The sequence below is a fragment of the Hemitrygon akajei genome, chromosome 9, assembly GCF_048418815.1.
Source record: "Hemitrygon akajei chromosome 9, sHemAka1.3, whole genome shotgun sequence".
NCBI classification, from domain to species: domain Eukaryota; kingdom Metazoa; phylum Chordata; class Chondrichthyes; order Myliobatiformes; family Dasyatidae; genus Hemitrygon; species Hemitrygon akajei.
In genome coordinates, this window is record NC_133132.1 from 67,085,005 (window position 1) to 67,107,531 (window position 22,527).

The window sequence follows — 22,527 nt, forward strand, 5'->3', positions numbered from 1 at the left end:
AATCCAACTGAGGATCTGTGGCTGGACTTGAAAAGGGCTGTTCACGCACAATCCCCATGCAATCTGACAGAGTTTGAGCAGTTTTGTAAAGAAGAATGGGGAAAAGTTGAAGTCCAGATGTGCAAAGCTGATGGAGACCGATCCACACAGACTCAAGGCTGTAATTGCTTCCAAAGGTGCATCTACTAAATACTGACTTGAAGAGGGTGAATACTTATGCAATCAATTATTTTGTGTTTTATATTGTAAAAAATCTTCCCGGGGGTGGGGGGATTTTTTTATAGGCACTGTAACGACGAGGAGGAACCCATCACTACTGTCTGTCTTCCCTATGTTTCCATAGTTTCTGTAAAGATCACCAGGATCCTGAAGAAATACCAGATTAATACCATCCACTTACCCATAAGAGAGCTCAAAGCCCAGCTTTTACAGGTCAAAGATGACCTGGGACTCAGGACAGTTGGCATTTACAGGGTTCCCTATGAACAGGCAGCAGCATATATTGGCCAGATGGGCACACTGTGGAATCCCACAACATGAAGCACAGGAGGTGAATCCATTTGGGTTACCCAGAGAAATCAGCAGTAGCAGAACACTGCATTAACAATGGTCATAGGATTGACTAGCTGCGCCAGTGGCTTTTGAGACCACCTGGTAAAGGAAGCCATTTAACTAAAACTGGAGAAACAGAATCTTAACAAAGATGAAGGTCTCACTCTAAGAAATGGAATTCGATTGAAAGCATTTTGGGATAGCGGTTACTTGATTGGTTGAAGACTAACCAATCAGGAGGGACAGAGAACGGGGTATATATACCACCACACTAGACATGCCTTGGTGTCTTTCCTGATGAAGATGGCAGAGTCTGTCATCAAAGCATCACTTAAAATCGATACCTATACCCAGCTGGAAACCCAGGAAGTGTTTATTCAACAGATTGAGAAAGGTAGAGAAAATCTCTTTGAAGTGAAACAGGATCAGAGGTAACTTGATAGAGGTGTGCAAGATGATAAGACGCATAGATGGAGTGGATAGCCAGAGACTTTGTCCCAGGACAGAAATGGCTAATACAAGGGGGTATAAGTTTAAGGTGATTGGAGGAAGCTGTAGTGGAAATGTCAGTGATAGGTACTTTACACCAAGAGTAGTGAGTGTGTGAAATGCCCTGCCAGGGGTGGTGGTAGAGCCAGATACATTTGTGACATTTAAGAAACACTTCAATAGGCATGTGGATGATAGAAAAATGGAGAGCTATGTAAGAGGAAAGGATAAGATTAATTTTAGAATGTAGAGCTGAAGGGCCTGTACTATATCAGTACTGGTGATATCTGATTGAAGTCATCCATCCTTTCTTTCTCTATTAGTATAGCCTGACCCGCTAGGTATATCCAAAAGCCCTATATTTTAAGATTTTATGTAAAGTTCCTCTTTGTTTGTACGACAAGGATCAGTGATGATACTTTTTTTGTTTATATGATTTGGCTAAGAATATCTATGCTCAGATAAATAAGTGTGGTGATAATACCAAGATTGGTGAAATTATAGACGGTAAGGATGGGTGTTTAATGATACAGAAAAACTGATCAGTAGGAAAATTGGGTAGCTGCGGATAGAATTTAAACCGTTCAACTGTAAATTAATGCATTTTGGATCATCTAATGTTAGTCAGAGATACACACAAAGCAGCAAAGACCTGAAAAGTGTTGATGTACAGTACAGAGGGTGCAAGTAACTCCTGAAAATGGAGGTACAATTGGGCAGTGAAGAAGTCATTAGCTTGAATGACTTCATTGGCAAGGGTTTTGAATATACAATTAGAACATCATTCTGCATTTGTACAAAACTTTAGTTAGACTACACTTGGAATAATGTGTGCAGTTTAGGCCTCCACACAATGGAAAGGGTATGGTAGCAGCAGAAAGAATGCAGAAGAGATTCATAAGGATGTTTCCTGTAGTACAGGGCTTTAGTTACAACAAGAAATTATATTATCTGGAGCACAGCAGGATGAGGAGTAACCTTATGGAGGTTTATAAAATAATAAGGGACACGGACTGAGTAGATGGTCTTTTTTCAGTGGTTTAGGCCTATAACTAGAGGACATGTTCAAGATCAAAGAGGAACTATTTAAAGGAGACCTGAGACGCAAGATTTTCATTCAGAGGGTGATGCCAGAGTAGGTGGTAAAGATGGGAATGAGGTAATGTTCACGCGTACATGGACCATTCAGAAATCCGATGGCAGGGTGGGAGGAAGAACCTGTTTCTGAATCAGAGTGTGGGTCTTCCGGTTTTTGTTCCTCTTCCCTGAGGTTGTAATGAGAAGAGGGTATGCCCTGGATGCTGAGTGTCCTCAGTGATGGATGCTGCCTTATTAATGCAACAATTCTTGAAGATGCCCTCCATGGTTGGGAGGGTTATGCCCGTGATAGAGCAGGCTGAATGCATTTGAGCCCCCATACCAGGCTATTTTGCAGCCCGTCAGATTGCTCTCCACCATACATCTATAGATACATAATTTTAATATGGTATATAGTATTCTAATAGAGGAATATGAGCCAAATGCAGAAAAATGAGACAATCATACATTGTCAACTTGGTTGGAATGGATAAGTTGGGCCAACTACTTGTTTCCATGCTGTATGATGATGATTCCAAGGAAGCACAGACTAGATTATGGAATTACTTACATAGAAATAGTCAATGGGCTCATGTAAACGTTGGAAGAGCTGTCTCGCCCATAGTATTTTTCCAGCTATAGGAGGCATGTTTTTAGCAAGTGGAGGATTCTCCTTCTTCTCCTGATAATACTGTAAAGATATTCAGAACCACAAAACAAATAAGCAAATGAAATATTGGATAACTTTATATTGACTGCTATAATTTACAATCTGCTGTGCTTCTAAGGATCAAGTGTAAGGGAATCAGTCAGTATTAATGGCAAGTTTTGTTATGAGAACTGGTCATATCTTCTAAATGTACATCGACGATGAATCAGAGTGGTACCTAGAAACTGGCCACATACTGTGGCATTGTGCTTTTGTGCTCTGTGTAAACCCATTTCAATATAAGATAATTTGTTAGGAAAAAAATTACTGCGAATTTTTTTCTGGATTAAATATACATCTACTAAACTAACATCCAGTTACCTAGAGAAGCAAAATAACCAGACAGAATTTCTAGAATTTTCATCTTGTAAAATCAGCCTTTACAGCTGTTATGAGTAAGCTACTGTTTTATTTAGGTGGAAGAGTTTGATGCTGGGAACTCACAAAATCTGGGCCCTCTTTACCCAACTCTTCCTGGGGACTTTCACATTGCCCACTTCAATTAATGACCAAATACTCTTCCTTGCAAAGAAAACCCAACTGCTAATTTGGCATTGGACTCTAACAATGACTTTCCAATATTTACCCCCCATCCCATCCCTCAAACTCTCAAACCATCTATATTTCTCATTCCCAGATCATGGCTGCGCAAACCCACTTCGTTGACTATGTGACTCTCATTTCTTCCACTTTGAAAATTGGCCTTCCAGAACATTATTTGTATGTATCATGTGGTTTTAACTTTACCCTGTTAGAACCAATCTTAGTCCATCAGTTAGCAATCTTTAATTAAGTTGCTCTTCTTCGGAATATTCCTTTGCCTTCTCAATTACCATTCTATTAAGTCTAAATGTTCATCATTATTTCTCATAAGCATGGCTCACATTGCATATTAATTTTCCAGATCTAGGCATCATAATGTCTCCTTCCTTTCCCTGAGGATTTTTTATAACATCAAGTCTACAGGCAATGTTCTTACACCAGTTTTCTTTAAAGCCCCTACTCCAAATCATCAATAAGCCACAAGTCATTGAGAATTATACCAATGACTGCATATCCAATGATCCATCAGTTAAACTGATAAAGTTTACTTTACTTTTACTTTATTGTCACCAAATTGATACTAGAGTGTACAATTATCACAGCGATATTTGATTCTGTGCTTCGTGCTCCCTAAAGTACAAGTCGAAGTAAATATAAAAATTTAAATTATAAATCATAATTAGAAAATAGAAAAGGGAAAGTAAGGTAGTGCAAGTCAGGTCCGGATATTTGGAAGGTACGGCCCAGATCCGGGTCAGGATCTGTTCAGCAGTCTTATCACAGTTGGAAAGAAGCTGTTCCCAAATCTGGCTGTACAAATCTTCAAGCTCCTGAACCTTCTCCCAGAGGGAAGGGGGACAAACAGTGTGCTGGCTGGGTGGGTCATGTCCTTGATTATCCTGACAGCACTGCTCCGACAGCGTGCAGTGTAAAGTGAGTCCAAGGATGGAAGATTGGTTTGTGCGATGTGCTGGGCTGAGTTCACGATCTTCTGCAGCTTCTTCCGGTCTTGGACAGGACAACTTCCATACCAGGTTGTGATGCACCCTAGACGAATGCTTTCTATGGTGCACCTATAAAAATTAGTGAGAGTTTTAGGGGACAGGCCAAATTTCTTCAGCTTTCTCAGAAAGGCGCTGGTGGACCTTCTTGGCAGTGGACTCTGCTTGGTTAGACCAAGTCAGGTCATTTGTGATATTCACCCCGAGGAACTTAAAGCTTTTGACCTGTTCCACCTGCGCACCACCAATGTAGATGGGGCCGTGCAGTCCGCTACTCCTTCTGAAGTCAACAACCAATTATTTCGTCTTGCTGACGTCAAGGGATAGGTTATTGTCTTCGCACCATGCCACCAGGTTCTTAATTTCCTCTCTGTACTCAGACTCATCATTACCCAAGATACTGCCTACAATTGTGGTGTCGTCAGCAAACTTGTATATTGAATTTGATGGAAACTTGGCTACACAATCATGAGTGTACAGTGAGTACAGCAAGGGGCTGAGTACACAGCCTTGCGGGGCACCAGTGCTCAGAGTGATTGTAGAGGAGAGCTTGTCCCCTATTTTAACAACCTGGGTCCTGTCTGTGAGGAAGATCCAGCTGTAGATCTGAGTGCTAAGACCCAGGTTCCGGAGCTTAGGAATCAGTTTATTTGGAATGATGGTATTAAAGGCAGAGCTGTAGTCAATGAAAAGGAGCCTTACATATGCGTCTTTATTCACCAGGTGTTCTAAGGAGGAATGTAGTGCCAGAGAGAGGGCATCTGCCATTGACCTGTTGCTCTGGTAGGTGAATTGCAAAGCATCAAGGTTGACCGGTAGGTTATGGTTGATGTGTGCCATAACCAATCACTCGAAGCACTTCATAGCAATTGATGTCAGTGCCACAGGTCGATAGTCATTCAGGCAGGTCACCTTGCTTTTCTTTGGTTCCAGGATTATTGTTGCCTTCTTAAAACATGAGGGGATCTTAGACTGAAGCAGGGAGCAGCTGAAGATGTCAGCAAACACTCCAGCTTGCTTGCTTGCACAGACCCGGAGAACCCGTCCCGGGACGCCATCTGGGCCTGTCACCTTCCTTGGATTTATCTTCAGGAAGGCTCTTCTAACGTCTTCCTCAGTGAAGATGAATCTTGATGCTACCAGGTCCGGTTCATCCAGAGGAGGTGGGATGCTCCTCTTCTGTTCGAATCTTGCATAGAATACGTTAAGTTCATCAGGAAGAGAAGCGCTACAGTTATTGATATTCCCAGCCTTTTCTTTGCACCCAGTGATCTCATTTAGACCCTGCCATAGTCTACTGGCATCCCTCTGGTTAGCTTGGGCTTCCAACTTGGCTCGATATTGCCCCCTGGCGCCCTTAACAGCTTTCCAGAGTTCACGCCTGGATTCCGTGTAGTGACTGGTATCCCCGGACCTAAAAGCTGCAGCTCTAGCCTTCTGGATGGTTTCCTATGCACCTAAACCCAGTCACCATTGGAGCCTAAGATCGGTCTTCCAGAGAATGAACCCGCAGAAAGCATCTGGCCCAGATGGTGTCCTTGGCCGTATCATTAGATCCTGTGTAGATCAACTGGCAGGGACATTTACAGGCACTTTTAACCTCTCCCTGCTGCAACTTGAAGTTCTCATCTACTTTAAGAAATGCACTATCAGTCCTGTAACTAATACATGCATGGTAACATGCCTTAATGAGTACACACAGTGGGTCTCAGATATATCATGAAGTGCTTTGTGACCCTGGTTATGGCACACCAGTAACTCCAACCTCCCAGACAACCTTGACCCACTGCAATTTGCCTACCACCAAAACTGGTCTGTGGCAGATGCCATCCTGCTTATCTCTAGATCATCTGGACAGTAAAGACACCTACGTCATACTATTGTATACAGACGACAGCTCCACCTTCAGTACTATAACTCCAAGCAAGTTCATCGCTAAACTGTGAAACCTGGAAGTCAACACCTCCCTCTGAAACTGGACCCTTGACTTCAGAATCAGATTGAGATTTAAAAAACAATCTTGTGCTTTCCTGGTGTATATGACAAATAAATTCTTCTCAGGCTTGCAGCCGGGTACAGGTATCAATTATAACCAACGTTTTGATGACAAACTCCGCCATCTTCCTCAGTGATCCCTGATGACAATTGAGATTTATTGATCACATGCTTATAGAAATATACAATGAAATGTGCTGTTTGCATGAACAACCAACACACCCAAGTTTGTGCTGGAGCCAGCCCATGTGTTGCCACACATTCTGGCACCAACATAGTATGCCCACAATGTTCATCAAAACACAATAAGCAAAACAAGCCCCTTTCCTCCCTCCTACTCATACTGTCCTCCAACTCCACGTCAGGCCTCCAGTCACCAGGCTTCCAATCAGCCTTCAGGCTTCCATCTTTGGTATTGGCCACTGAACCAGCCAACGATGGGACCTCAAATTCCAGGCTCACCACCCGACCAACCCTCATGCCTCCTTCTGCCTCGTGCATGCACGGATTTCTGATTTCAGGGCCTCTCGAGCGGAGTCAGCCCAACATCCATGGATGTCCTTCATCACCAGGTCATTGCTAGCCTTTGAGCACAGAGCAGGAGTTGTCCAGATGTCCTTTGTCCCATATCAATGCTGCTGAACATCAAGCACAGCTGGACGTCCTGACCAAGAGACCATAATCAGAAATGACTGGCAGCAACACCTACACCACAATTATTCTCAACACTGGTGCTCCACAAGGCTGAATCCTCAGCACCCTAACTCTGCTCCATGTACACTCAATTGCATGGCTAGATTCTGCTCCTACTCCAACTACAAGTTTGCCAATGATACCACTGTAGTGGGATGTATCTCAAATAACTCTGAGTTATTCTCCTCACATTCAGCTACATCCAAAATGTTTTTTTTCATTTTATGCTTGTTCCAGGATGGCATGAAAACCATAATATGAACCAAAGGATCTACAACACATCCATTGTCAGCAAAGACAGATGTGAAACATTTAACTCAATCTTTATTTCTACAATTTTGCATGTATTCCAACAGGTTTCCCACAGGAATTGAGTTAATCTTCAGAACTAATGTGAGAGTTTTATCTGTGCCTGGAAGATCATGTTTGACAAATCTTATTGAATTTTTTGAAGGAGTTATGAGGAAAGTTGACGAGGGTAAAGCAGTGGATGTTGTCTATATAGACTTCAGTAAGGCCTTTGACAAGGTTCCGCACCCAAGGTTAGTTAGGAAGGTTCAATCGTTAGGTATTAATATTGAAGTAGTAAAATGGATTCAACAGTGGCTGGATGGGAGATGCCAGAGAGTAGTGGTGTGCCTCAGGGATCTGTACTGGGTCCAATGTTGCTTGTCATATACATTAATGATCTGGATGATGGGGTGGTAAATTGGATTAGTAAGTATGCAGAGGATACTAAGGTAGGTGGCGTTATGGATAATAAAGTAGGTTTTCAAAGTTTGCAGAGAGATTTAGGCCAGTTAGAAGAGTGGGCTGAACGATGGCAGATGGAGTTTAATGCTGATAAGTGTGAGGTGCTACATTTTGGTAGGACTAATCAAAACAGGACATACATCATAAATGGTAGGGCGTTGAAGAATGCAGTAGAACAGAGTGATCTAGGAATAATGGTGCATAGTTCCCTGAAGGTGGAATCTCATATGATAGGGGAGTGAAGAAAGCTTTAGGTATGTTGGCCTTTATAAATCAGAGCATTGAGTATAGGAGTTGGGATGTAATGTTAAAATTCTACAAGGCATTGGTAAGGCCAAATTTGGAGTATTGTGTACAGTTCTGGTCACCGAATTATAGGAAGGACGTCAACAAAATAGACAGAGTACAGAGAAGATTTACTAGAATGTTACCTGGGTTTCAGCACCTAAGTTACAGGGAAAGATTGAACAAGTTAGGTCTTTATTCTTTGGAGCGTAGAAGGTTGAGGGGGGACTTAAGAGAGGTATTCAAAATTATGAGGGGAATAGATAGAGTTGACATGGATAGGCTTTTTCCATTGAGAGTAGGGGAGATTCAAACAAAAGGACATGAGTTGAGAGTTAAGGGACAAAAGTTTAGGGGTAATACGAGGGGGAATTGCTTTACTCAGAGAGTGGTAGCTGTGTGGAACGAGCTTCCAGTAGAAGTGGTAGAGGTAGGTTCGGTATTGTCATTTGAAGTAAAATTGGATAGGTATATGGACAGGAAAGGAATGGAGGGTTATGGGCTGAGTGCAGGTCAGTGGGACTAGGTGAGAGTAAGTGTTCGGCATGGACTAGAAGGGCCGAGATGGCCTGTTTCCGTGCTGTAATTGTTAAATGGTTATATGGTTAAAGTGACTACTCTCCAAACCTCTGTATCAATCTGTGACATGCAGATAAACTTGTGCTTGCACATGTTCAAAGGTCAACTCCAAGTCACCACGAATGCATTCACTGAAACAATTGAGAATATGTTAAACAAGTCAAAGTTCCTTTAGCAACCACTTGGGCTGCATTAAGAACCTTTCCAATTAACTGTAAATGTGAAATATTGCTACATCTGCAAAGGCAGTAACAATGATGATCACATACTTTTAGTAGTCACTACCTACAATGATAGCATGGATAGGTGGAGTGTGGCAGAGGTGATACAAACAACTCCAAACAACTCCAAACAGAATAGATTAAAATAGCTGGAACCTTCAGAGATACAGATGACGGGGTAGTGTGGGGGAGGGGAGAGTGAAAAGCATAGATTTGGAGGTGGATCGCTATAGGTTTGCTTGAAGAATACAAGTAATGGTGCTCCACCTGAACAACATGTGAAGAAAAGCATTCTTGTAAATCTGGCAATTCCCACTTCCAGTATACAGTGGATTTCAGTTAATTGGGCCATCGGTTAATTGGGGCAGCCACTTATTTAGGACAAACCTCAAAGAACAAAAACTAATCGAGAAAATATCCAGGATTGCACCATTTATTTGGGACACTATGCTGCTTAATTGGGCAGGAGACTGTTGTCGAACAGTTTCTAACTAACATCAGATGCATGCACTTATGTGGCTATTAGACACTGAAACATGTTTACAGTGAACGGTTTTTATTTGTCACTGATAGGTGGCGAGAAATAAGCAGTAAGACAATTTAAAATGGGTTTGCTCAAAAATTTCAAAATTTCAGGTTTGGAGTTGCTAGAAACAGCCGAGCGTTTCAATGAAACAATTTTACTACTTCAACAAGTTAGGTACTATGAAGATTTTGAATGTATTGACAATCATCCTGAATGTTAAAATGAAAATGAAGATAGGATGCAATCATCAAAAGCATTGTATGAAGGTTGTCCATTATCTGCACTAGGTGTCTGCACTGAGTTTATTCATTTACAGTCTAACAAAAGAACATGGCAGTGTACACTGGATGAATTCCTCTGTCAATAACTATTTGGAATGAATGCACAGTTTTATAGTACTGTAGTAGTATTGATTGTTCTAATTTGCTCTGTATTTCATTTAAATACAAAAATTGTTACTCAGTTAACTGTTTTTTCTAATATACCTTTTTAACTATTTCCATGAACTTTGGCTAATGGGGGCAATTGCTTAATTGATCCAAAATGTACTGGTCCCGATGTGTCCCAATTAATGGGAATCCACTTGTATTTTGGATTTTGCAAGCACTGGGAAGCACATGGCTGGGTGCTAATTTAACATAAAATCCCAGCATTATTCATTCTTTAATTATAATTAACTCAGCTCCTTCCCAAACCAGCTTGTTTAAATGATTTCCAGACCAAGTGAGCTGATTTGGGTTAGGTTTCCAATTTTAACAATAAATACCCCCATGTTCTGTATATTCTCAATCACCCTATAAGTGGGCATGTAGTAATTTTTTCCACAAATACAATAGAGCACGTCTCACCAATCTAACTTGGTATAGTTGCTCTTACCTTTTTTATGAACATCAATTCTCCTGTGTAGTGTTGAATAATACGTTCAATTGTAACATCAATTTCTGACTCAAGAGAAGGCATGTTTAAATTCTGAAATCTAATGTAACAAATTAAATATTACAGTTACTTACAACCTTAACTAAAGCACAATACATTTAAAATAACAGAAATAAAATTCTGATACAGACAAGTTACCTAAAGTCTGAGAGTTCAACATTGAACCTGGATAGCAAGCTGAAGGTTCCTCGACCAAGTCAAAATTGTTCTCCTTATCTACCCTGATAACCCGTCAAAAAACTTTGCATGGTTCAATGGTTCTAAGTCTTATTCCTCTAACTTCAAAAGGATAGAGGCCTAGCTAGCTCAGCTCATCTTCATTTGAGAGACCCCCCCATACCATGTTGTAACATTTGCTTTCCTAATTACATGCCACATTTTCATGCTTACTGCCAGCTACTTGTATACAAGGAGCACTGGTTCTTCTGAATGCCATTATATTTCCCAACCTCCCATTATTTAATATAAACTCAGGATTTCACTTTCTAAAGTACTTAAGTGGAGTCATCTACCATGTTGCTGTCCACTTATTCAGCTTGTCATTTTCTTCTTGCATCCTCCCCTTACTCACTCCAGTGGAAGTGGTAGTGACAGATACCATGACAATGATTAGAAGACATTTAAACAGAAACATGGATAGGAAAGGTTTTGAGACATATAGGTTAATGAAGTAAAATGAAACTTGCTCAAATGGGCAAGTTTGACATGGACAATTTGGGCAGAAGAGACTGGTTGCGTGCTGTATAATTTTTACAACTCTATGTTTCCTTTTATTTACTTTCTTTTATTTAGAGTTGCAGCGTGGAAAAAAGGCCCTTCCGGCTCAATGACACGCCTGTGATAAATTAACCTACTAAGGCATACATCTTTGGAATGTGGGAGGCAACCAGAGCAACCGGAAGAAACCAACACATTCACCAGGAGAATGTATAAACTCCTTACAGACAGTGCAAGAACTAAACCAAGGTCACTAGCTCAATAATAATGGGTATACTTCCTTGCCACCCAACTTACCATGTTAGCCCAAATATATTTTTTAATTTGCTTATGACATTAGTTGCAGCCCATCTATCAAATCTTGATGCATTCCACCTGTCATAGACTGCCAACCCCAGAATGTTGGATCTAGAGGATCTGAAGATCTAGATTGACTTGTTTCCACTTCAGTGTCGGTGGGTTCTGAGAGTCTGATGACTACAGGATGAAAATAAGATGCTTGACAGGACAGGTGGGATGCTAGTTTGTGAAGCTGTGCTGTCCACTGCCTGCTTCTGACGTATGGACAGTGAAGGAGATTGCAAAGCACAGAGAACAATTGGGAAAACGGGCAAGGGAACACAGATGGAATTTAATTCAGATAATGGCATAGTGATGCATTTTGGGAAATTCAACCAAGTCATTACATACAGTGAATGGCAGGGTCCTAGGAGTGCTGTTGATTAGAGAGACCTCCATAGTTCCCTAACCTGCTACTGAGGAAGATGTATGGCATATGCAACTTCAACAGCTAAGTCATTAAGTGTAAGAGCTGGGACATCACATTGTACCAAACATTGTTAGGTTGGGCTTGGAGTACCATATGCAGTTCTGAGCACACTACAAAAAGAATATGGTTATGATAGAGTGAATCTAGAAAAGGTTCACAAATTGTTGCCTAGATTAAAGTGCTTGCATTTGTGGTGAACTACATATACCTGTCTGGACACGCCCCCCCTTGCTGACTGCTTCTGTGGCTCCTCCCACGGACCCCAGTATAAAGGCCTCGGTCTCCAGGATGCAGTGTGGTGGTCAATTGCTGCTTGTTCTTTCTTCCAGCCAATAAAAGCCTATATCTCGCCTCACGTCTCTAAGAGTTATTGATGGTGCATCAATTTTATTGGCTGGAAGTTTTAAAACATGGAAAGCATTTTACGTCTGGAAAAATTAGACCTTGATCCTCAAGACTCAGAAACAGCTCTTGCCTTTGAACTCTGGCTTGCATGCTTCCAATCATACTTGGAACAGATTCCAGTGACTGAGCCTGCCACAATGTACAAAATATTACTATCTAGAGTAAGTCTGAAAGTATTCTCTCTTATTAGAGACCTACCGACCTACCAAGGGGCACTGGACGCCCTCAAAAGACAGTACCTGCGGCCGGTGAACACCGACTACGCAAGACATCGCTTAGCGACGCGGCGGCAGCGACCCGACGAGTCGAGCGCTGAGTTTCTCTGAGCCCTACAGACACTCGTGCGAACTTGCGACTGCAAAGGACTGACGGCAGAACAACAAGCAGAGCTGATAGTACGAGACGCCTTCGTTACGGGGATCAGGTCAGTGTACATGCGCCAGCGGCTGCTGGAAAATGCCGATCTTACCTTACGCTCAGCGATCGAGACGGCCGACACGCTGGAGGCTGCTCTGCACAACGCTGACGTTGTCCAGCCGCGCGATCCCCCGCCGGTTCCGTGGACACTGCAGACCCCGCCACCTGCCGCTGCCAGTTGCGAGTCCACAAACACCCCGAAACCAACCACAGCTGCTGCCAGTTGCAAGTCCGCGCAGTGTTACTTCTGCGGACTCGAAAAGCACCCCCGAAAACGCTGCCTGGCCCGAGAAGCGACCTTCTCCAGCTGCGGGAAGAAGGGCCATTTCGCCAAGGTCTGTAAGTCTGAACCATGAGCGGGGTCGGGCAGCGCTGCGTGTGAGGCATGGGGGCCGCCATCTTGCCTGCCCGCCTCATGCGAGACATGGGGGCGGCCATCTTTGTTGGTGCCACCTCGCCTCGCCCCCGACCCACCAGTGCTTACTGGGCACCAAGACGGCAGTTCAACTCTGGCCTCCGTAACCCTCGACCAAAGCGCCCCACACCGGCTTGCAAGGTCAATGATGGACATCCTGGTGGAGGGGCACAGGACTAGCTGCCTGTTTGACACGGGCAGCACTGAGAGTTTTATTGACACGGACACAGTGCAACGCTACGGACTCGTGACACGGCCGGTATGCCAGAGGGTCACCTTGGCTTCTGGGTCACATTCCACAGACATCCGGGTGGGTTGTGTAGCGACATTGGTGGTGCAGAGCACAGAATATCAGAACTTTGCGCTACTGGTCATGCCTCAACTGTGCGCGCCTGTGCTATTGGGGCTGGACTTCCAGAGCCACCTCGAAAGTGTGACTATGGCATATGATGGGCCCCTCCCACCACTCACTGTCAGGAATCCTCAGTTTTGTGGGACTTCGTCATATACCCCGCTACTGACCACACACACACACCGACCCACACATCCCACCCAGCACCATGCCGACAGCTGCGCTACTGACACCACTTGCAGCCTCTCCACCCTAAAGATCCCTCCCCCACCGCTGTTCACCAACCTGACCCCCGACTGTAAACCTGTGGCAACTAAAAGCAGGAGGTACAGCGCGGGGGACAGGGCCTTCATTCAGTCGGAGGTGCAGCGGCTGCTCAGGGAGGGGATCATTGAGCCAAGCACAAGTCCTTGGAGGGCCCAGATGGTTGTTGTTCGGACCAGGCAGAAAAATAGGATGGTCGTGGACTATAGCCAGACCATCAATAGGTTCACGCAGCTAGACGCGTACCCCCTACCCCGCATTGCAGATATGGTCAACCAGATAGCTCAGTACAAGGTGTACTCGACAATAGATCTGAAATCCGCTTATCACCAGCTCCCCATCCGCCCAGAGGACCGCCCCTACACCGCCTTTGAGGTGGGCGGCAGGCTCTATCACTTCCTCACGACACTCCTATACCGGGCGTCTCGCACGCGCATGAGGGATCACTGACGCCTAGTGGGCTGACACCTCCAGTTAGGCTGGAACCAGCACAACCACCGTCTCCGGTGCAATCACCACCTGCACCTGTGCAATCACAGCCGGTGCTACGTAGATCGCAGCGACAGATTCAACCACCTGATAGACTTAACCTGTAAATATACTTGTAAGAAACTTCGCCCCATGGGGACTCTCTTTTAAAACAAAGGAGGGGTGAATGTGGTGAACGACATATACCTGTCTGGACACGCCTCCCCCTGCTGACTGCTCCTGTGGCTCCTCCCATGGACCCCGGTATAAAGGCAATTGGGGACTCCGCCCCGGCCTCGGTCTCCAGGATGCAGTGTGGTGGTCAATTGCTGCTGCTTCTTTCTTCCAGCCAATAAAAGCCTATATCTCACCTCACGTCTCCAAGAGTTATTGATGGCGCATCAGCGTTATAAGGAAAGAGGGTTCAAGCAAAGACTGTTTTCCTGGAAACTATTCCCCTTGATAGAATATATAAAACTGATAGGATGTTTGAGTGGGAGGAGGTTTAGAGGGGATCTTAAGTGTTGCTGGTCTGTGGAATGACCTGCCAGTGGAAGTGGCAGAGCAAAAGCACTGACAACATATTGGAGAGGTAACTAGACATGTACCTGAATGAGCAGGGCAGAGAGGTTCATAGTATAAGTGCAAGCAAGTGGAATTAATATGGATAGGCTTGATGACGGGCAGAAAATTTTGGGCCAAAGAGCCTTTTTCCACATTATGTAACTCCACATTGTGATTTACGACCTACCCGTCACCACCCTTTGGTTTCCCACCTTCCATTTATTCTGTGGTCTACAAACTTCTCCCATTAGATTCATATTCAGCCCTTTGCCAGATGCACTCATTGCATCCTAGCCTCTCACACCATTCACTTTCATCCACCTAGTTTTACCCCCCACCCCCAACCTGGACTAACAAATGTGCCCCTCCACTCCCCCCAACTTATATTATGGCCTCTTCCTTTCCTGTCCTGATGAAGGCTTTTGGCCCAAAACACCAGCTGCCCAATTCCCTACATAGATGCTGCCTGACCTGCTGAGTTCCTTCAGCATTTGTGCGTGTTGCTACAAACATCTACAGAATTTCTTGAGTCTCGGTGCTAGAGAGCTTCTGATGTGGATGCATGTAAAAACATCCTTCCTGCTGGATTCTCTATGCCAATTGAACTCAAAGCCAGATGCATTCATAAGGTCCATTATTGCAATAATAGCATCAAATCAACATTGCTAATGCACCCTCATTGCACTAAAATGGAGTTTGTTTTAAAAATTCTAAACTTCATGATTAATGTTTTTTGTTTTTCTTGTGAATGCTGCTTATATGATGCTATGTACCTGTGATGCTACTGCAAATTACTTTTTCATTGCACCTGTGCATGCACGTATTTGTGCATTTGACAATAAACTCGAATTTGACTTTCCATATACTATTGTCAAAGCAATTCCTATCATGCCTGTGAGAGAAACTCATGGTCTAAATGTGCAAGTGTGCATTACAACCAGCAACAACAGCATCTGAACAACTGGAACATAATTGGTTACAGGAGAATGGGTTGAGGGGAAAAAAAACAACCACGATTGAATGACAGAGCAGACTTGATGGGCCAAATAGCCTAATTCTACATCCCATACTTTATGATCTTACAACATTCTATCACTCTGCTAAAAATCATTTATTTTATTGTGAAAAACAAATTCTCATAATAACTTTCTAACTTTGTTCTGTAAAATTTAAAACCAACATCTTATTTGTGAAGTTAGAAATCATTCCGTCCTGTATTGTAAGCATCTATAAGAATTTAGCAAGCATTTGATGGAAAACCTACCGCTTCAGAAGATGTAAAGCCTGTTGTGAAGAAATAATCTTAGCAAAACAGCTATTCATGAAATCATCAATCAGGCTCTGAAATGTTAAAAAAAAGTTGAATTCTAGTTATTTCCCCTGATAATATTTCTACAAAGCATCTAAGATGCTTTAGATCTTCTTTTATTTAATTTAAACAGACTTATTTTGTATTCATCCCTCCAAATAAGTTTTGTCAACTTTCCTCTTCTGTCCCACATCCCACAATGCTTCATACAAAAAGCATGATACACATGGAGTACGGTAGCCCTGAGGTTTAGTTACCGCATGAGCATTCTTGCACCTTCAGTTTTCAGCTATCATCTTTTGGTATCAGTCAGGAAGAATCAGTGTAAAAGCAAACATAGGAGTATACTCCGAATTACAGGAATTGTAAAAAGGTAAAATTGAATAATCTCCATCTGATTGCATGTAGTATTAAATTTTTGAAGATCATTTTTATTCAATTCTCAGATTCCAGCTTGGCCAGTATTTATTGTCCATTCCTAGATCCCTACAAATGGGTGGAAAGCTGCCTTGTGTGCAGCTTTGATGAAGGATTGTGGCGTGAAATATCGGTTTTTTATTCCTTTCCACAGATGCTGCCTGACCTGCTGAGCCTCTCCAGCACTGTGTCTGTGATATTCTTGAACAGCTGGTGGCTGGTGATAAGGGCCAAGATATTTACCTAGGGACCATGTAGGAAAGCATTTCCAAAGTAGGATAGCATGCAACTCAGAAGCACCTTTCTTTTTAATAATCTCTCTTCTCCATCTCTAGAGATAGACTACCTACTGATATATTTTATAAACTTACTGATCATCCCAGCGATCTCGTCACTTGTTAAAATGCTATACCCTTTTCTCAGTTCCTCCATCTTTGCCACATCTGTTCTCTGGATGAGGCTTTCCATTCCAGATTATCTGAGATGTCCTCTTCCTTCAAAGAATAGGTAGGAAAACATTGACGCTGTCCTCATCTGCATCTCATCCATTTCCTGTACACCCTACCACTGCCATATGAGGGATAGAGTTCTCCTTGTTCTTACCTACCAGCCCAAACAAGTCTCCATATCCAGCTCATCATTCCATAACTTCTACCATTTTCAACAAGCTCCTACACATCTTTCCTTCCCACCCTCCACTTCCCATTGGGATTGCTCTCTGCATGATTTCCTTGTCCACTCATCCCTCACCACTGATTTCCTGCCTAGAACTTTTCCTTGCAAGTGGGTCAAGTACTACATGTGCCCCTACATCTCCCCTCTCATCATCATTCAGGGCCCCAAACATCCCATCAGGTGAGGCGATACTTCACCTGGATCTGTGCCAGGGTCAGCTTTTCCTAGTCTGGCCTCCTACCACATTGGTGAGGTCTGACATAGGCTGAGCAATGACTTTGTTGAGCACCCTCATTCCATCAGCCACACAAGGTGGAATTTCCTGATGGCCACCTATTTCAATTTGACTTCCCACTCCCTTACCAACATGGCCTCCTCTGCTGTCATGATAAGGTCACTCTCAGGTTGAAGAAGCAACATCTCATACTGTCACAGTCGACTCCCAGCTTATAGCATGAACATCTACAGTACTTCAGCTTTTGGTAATTTCTCCCCATCTTTTTCCATTCCCCATTCTATCTTCCTTCTTACCCCTTCTCCTTATCTGCTCATCAACTCCCTTTGGTATCCTTCCTTTCTCCCATAGTCCACTCCCCTTCTCCTATCAGATTCCCTCTTTTTCAGGCCTTTACCTCTCTCACCTATAACCTTCCAACTTCTCACTACATCCCCCCTTCCCTAGCTCGCCCCTCACCTGGTTTCACCTATCATGTTACCTTAAATTCATTCACCTGTCCCATTTTCTTATTCTGGCTTCTTCCCCTTCCTTTCCAATCCTGATGAAGTGTCTCAGCTTGAAATACCGACTGTTTGTTCCTCTCCATAGTTACTGCCTGACTTGCTAGACTACTGTCTATTCTCTACATGCTACATTTGCAGTCACTGTGATGTTTATTAAAGGGGTTGATGGGGTAGTAATTAGGTACATTGCTACACTGTGGATGATGTTGCAGTTCTTTGCAGCTGTATTAATTTAGGCAAGTGGAGATAATTCCACCAGGCTCCCGATTTGTACATTGTAATTAAATAAAAGGCTTTGGGTGTAAGTCCTGATGAAGGGTCTTGGCCAAAACGTCACTTGTTTACTCTTTTCCATAGATGCTGCCTGGCCTGCTGAGTTCCTCCAGCATTTTGTATGTGTCCCTAAGTTTACCATTCAACCCAGCCCACCCAACATCAGCCCTCACAGGAAAGCTCCTCAAACTGAACCCGGGTTCCTAAGCTACGGAAAAAATGTTATTATTGTCTGCCATACATTCCTTTGCCCTACACATTGCCCCTCAGTCCCAAATGGGCACCACTTTTTCCCCAGATCACCTTCTTACTCTTAAACAAGGCTCTGAGAGTTTCTATAATTTGTCAGTGATATTTCATAGCCTATCTTTACCCTTCTCATTTCTTTCTGACACATTTCCCTACATTCTCTATAACCCTGAAGGACATCTTCTATTTTCAGTCCTCTACACTTACCATATACTTCTATTTTTGTCCTTAACCAAATCCTTGATGTCCCTTGACATCTAATGTTCCATTATTGACTTTCACCCAAAAGGAAAAAGTTAGCCCTGAACTCTATTTCACTTTGAAAAGACTACCATATGTCAGATGCAGAGTGACTCGCAAGAAATAGTATACATTCCCAATCCATGTTTGCCAAGTCCTGTCAAAAGATGTTGAAATTGTCCTTGCCCCAATACAGAGCCTTAATTTCCAGACTCTCATTATCACTTTACAAAATTACCTGGAAACTTACGACATTTTGATCACCATCCTCAAAATGCTAACCCACTGACACTTCAAACCACTTGTCTGGCTTTATTCACTCGTCTTTGGTCTAGCACTGACTCATCCCTAGTCAGGCTAAAATTACTGATACAAGATACTCTCCTAAATGCTCTTTAAAAATCCTTTCACATGAAAGTGAAACCAGTTAATACTCAGGAAGTAGCATCCCCTACATTTTTATTGTTCATAGGTTTCTATTTTTTATTCTGGTAATGTGCTAGGATAAAAGGTTCTCTTTGCATTCCTTTAGCTGATGAGGCTATCTGTTAATATAGAGTCATAGAACACTACAGCACAAAGGCAGGCATTTCAGCCTATCTAGTCCATGCTGATCTATTAAACTGCTAGTGCCATTGACTTGCACCAGCACCATAACCCTCCAAACTACACTATTACTCCTCTGTATACCTTGCCAAGTTTGTCTTAAATGTTGAAATCAAACTCACATCCACTTCTGCACACAGCTGGTTCCACACTCTCACCTTCCACTGAGCGAAGAAGTTTCCCCTCATGTTGCCCTGAAACATTTCACCTTTTATCCTTAACTCATGACATCTAGTTCTAGTCTCACCCAATCTTAATGGAATAAGTCTGCTTGATTTTACCCTATCTATACACCTCATAATTTTGAATACCTCTATCAAATCTCCCCACTTTCTTCCACATTCTAAAGAATAAAGTTCTGACCTTTTCAGCCTTTCCTTATAATTCAGCTCCTCCGGTATTAGCAACATCCTTACATTTTTTCTACACCCTTCTCAAACTCATTGGCATTGTTCCTGTAGATAGGTGACCAAAACTACTCACAATACTCCAAATTAGACCTCACCAATATCATGTACAACTTCAGCATAACATTCCAACTCCTGTATTCAATACTTTGATTTTTGAAAGCCAATGCGTCAAAAGCTCTCTTTATGACCCTATCTACCTGTATAGCCACTTTCAAGGAATTATGGAATCGTATTTCCAGATCCCTCTGTTCTACCACAGTCCTCAGTGCCCTACTGCTCACCATGTAAGACCTAGCCTGTTTACCATCCCAAAGTGCAATACTTCACACTTTTCTGCATTAAATTCCATCTACCATTTTTCAGCCTGTTTTCCCAGCTGGTCTAGATCCCACTGCAAGCTTTAATAGTCTTCCCTGCTGTCCACTACACCCCAAGCTTGATGTCATCTTCAAATTTGCTGATCCAGATTACCACATCATCATCCATATCATTGACATAGATGGCAAACAATGGACCCTGCACCAATCCCTGTGGCACACCACTAGTCACAGGCCTCCAAAGAGGCAACATCTACTACCACTCTGACTTCTCCCACGAAGCCAGTGTCCAATCCAATTTACTACTTCAGCTTGAATGCCAAGCAACTGAACCTTCTTGACCAACCTCTCATGTAGGACTTTGTCAAAAGCCTTGCAAAAGTCTAAAAAGACAACATCCACTGTCTTTCTTTCATTTTTGCTGGTGGTTTCCTTGGAAAAACTCAGTAAGACTTACCATGCATAAAGCCACATTCAGTAACTCTAAGCAGTCCCTGTCTATCCAAATACTTGTATATCCAGTCCCTTAGAATACCTTCCAATAACTTAACCACTACTGATATCAGGCTCATTGCCCTATAATTTCCTGGCTTATTCTCAGAGCCTTTCTTAAACAACAGAATGACATTAGCTATTCTACAATCCTCCGACACCTCTGTGTTGGCTAAAGACATTTTAACTATCTCTTCTAGACCCCCTACAATTTCTGCACTAGCCTCCCACAAGGTCCAAAGAGAACATCTCATCAGGCCCTGGGGATTAACCCACCCTAATTTTCCTCAGGACAGCAAATACCTTCTCCTCTGTAATCTGTTGAATGGTCCATGACCTCCCTGTTGTTTGCCCTCACCTCTGTAGACTCTGACTGTTTTCCAAGTAAATAAAGATGCAAAAACTACATTGAAGATCTCTTCCATTCTTTCAGTTCCATCCATAGATGATCACTCTGATCTTCCAGAGGACCAATGTTGTCCCTTGCCATCCATCTGCTCTTAGAAAAATCTTAAAATCTGTGGAATCCCTTGGGATTCTCCTTCACCTTTCTGCTAGAGCAACCTATTTTTTATCCTGGTAATGTGCTAGGATAAAAGGTTCTCTTTGCATTCCTTTAGCTGATGAGGCTATCTGTTAATATAGAGTCATAGAACACTACAGCACAAAGGCAGACATTCCAGCCTATCTAGTCCATGCTGATCTATTAAACTGCTAATGCCATTGACCTGCACCAGCACCATAACCCTCCAAACTATACTCTTCCATATACCTTGCCAAGTTTGTCTTAAATATTGAAGTCAAACTCACATCCACTTCTGCTGACAGCTCTTTCCACACTCTCAGCCCTCCCAATTTCCTTCTTAGTGGTTCCTTGCACTTCTTATACTCAACTACCTCATTTGATCCTTCCTGCCTATACTTTTGCACTTTGGAAGGCCATCTACTTACCAAGTACACCTTCGCCAGGAAACCAGCTGTCCCAATCCACACTTGCCAGACCCTTTCTGATACCATCAAAATTGGCCTTTCTCCAATATAGAATCTCAACCCAAGAACCAGACCTATCCTTCTCCATAATTATCTTAAAATGTATGGCATTATAATCACTAGATGCAAAGTGCTCCCCAACACAAACCTCTGCCACCTGCCCTGCCTAATATCGCAGTCTCTCTAATTGGGACCTCAATATACTGATTAAGGAAACTTTCTTCCAACATATTTGACAAACTCTCTCCCATTCAGTCCCTTTACAGTATGTGAATCCCAAAAATATGTGGAAAATTAAAATCACCTGTTATCACATCTTCATTTTTCTTACAACAGTCTGCGATATCTGTACAAATTTGCTTCTCTAAATCCCACAGACTGTTGGACGGTCTAAAATATAATCCTTTTAAAATGGTCATCCCTTTCTTATTCCTCATTTCCCTCCATATAACACTCAGTAGACAAGCTCTCCTGTCTGAGCACTGCCATGATATTTTCCCTGAATAGTAATGCCACTCCTTCCCCTTTAATCCTTCCTGCTCTGTCACATCTAAAGCAATGGAACCCTGGAATATTGAGCTACCAGTCCTGATCTCCCGCAGCCAAGTCTTACTAATGCAAAGGTTCCCAACCCTTTTTTATGCCATGGATCCCTACTATTAACCATGGGGTTCATGAACCCCAGGTTGGGAACCCCTGCACTAATGGCTACAATGTCATAATTCTACGTGCTGATCCATGCTCTAAGCTCATCCACTTTTCCTACAATATTCCTTGCATTGAAATATAGGCAACTCAGAGCATTAGTGTCACCATGCTCAGTATTTTGATCCCTGACTTTGTATGTAGGCTTAACATCTTTCCCAAACCACTCCACTATCAACTCTGGTGCTCTGGTTCCCATCCCCTTGCAACTCTAGCTTAAACTCCACTTTCTGCAGCACTACAAATCTTCCCACAAAGATATTAGTCACCCTCTAATTCAGGAGCAATTCAGCCCTTCTATGCAGGTCCCACTTTCCCTGAAAAAAACCCAGTGATCCAAAAATCTGAAGCCCTCCCTCCCTGCCTCTGGCTC

At 42.9% G+C, this 22,527-nt stretch overlaps 1 protein-coding gene across 1 annotated transcript in view; it reads right to left on the reverse strand.

Moving 5' to 3' along the window:
- Positions 1-22,527, reverse strand: part of LOC140732659 (dynein axonemal heavy chain 8-like) — a 704,719-nt gene that overhangs the window by 615,452 nt on the left and 66,740 nt on the right. Inside the window, exons 11-13 of the mRNA XM_073055352.1 lie at positions 15,995-16,071; positions 10,300-10,399; positions 2,690-2,809 (exon numbers count right to left, since the gene is read on the reverse strand). Coding sequence (XP_072911453.1) covers positions 2,690-2,809; positions 10,300-10,399; positions 15,995-16,071 — 297 coding nt within the window. The remainder of the gene's footprint in view (positions 1-2,689; positions 2,810-10,299; positions 10,400-15,994; positions 16,072-22,527) is intronic.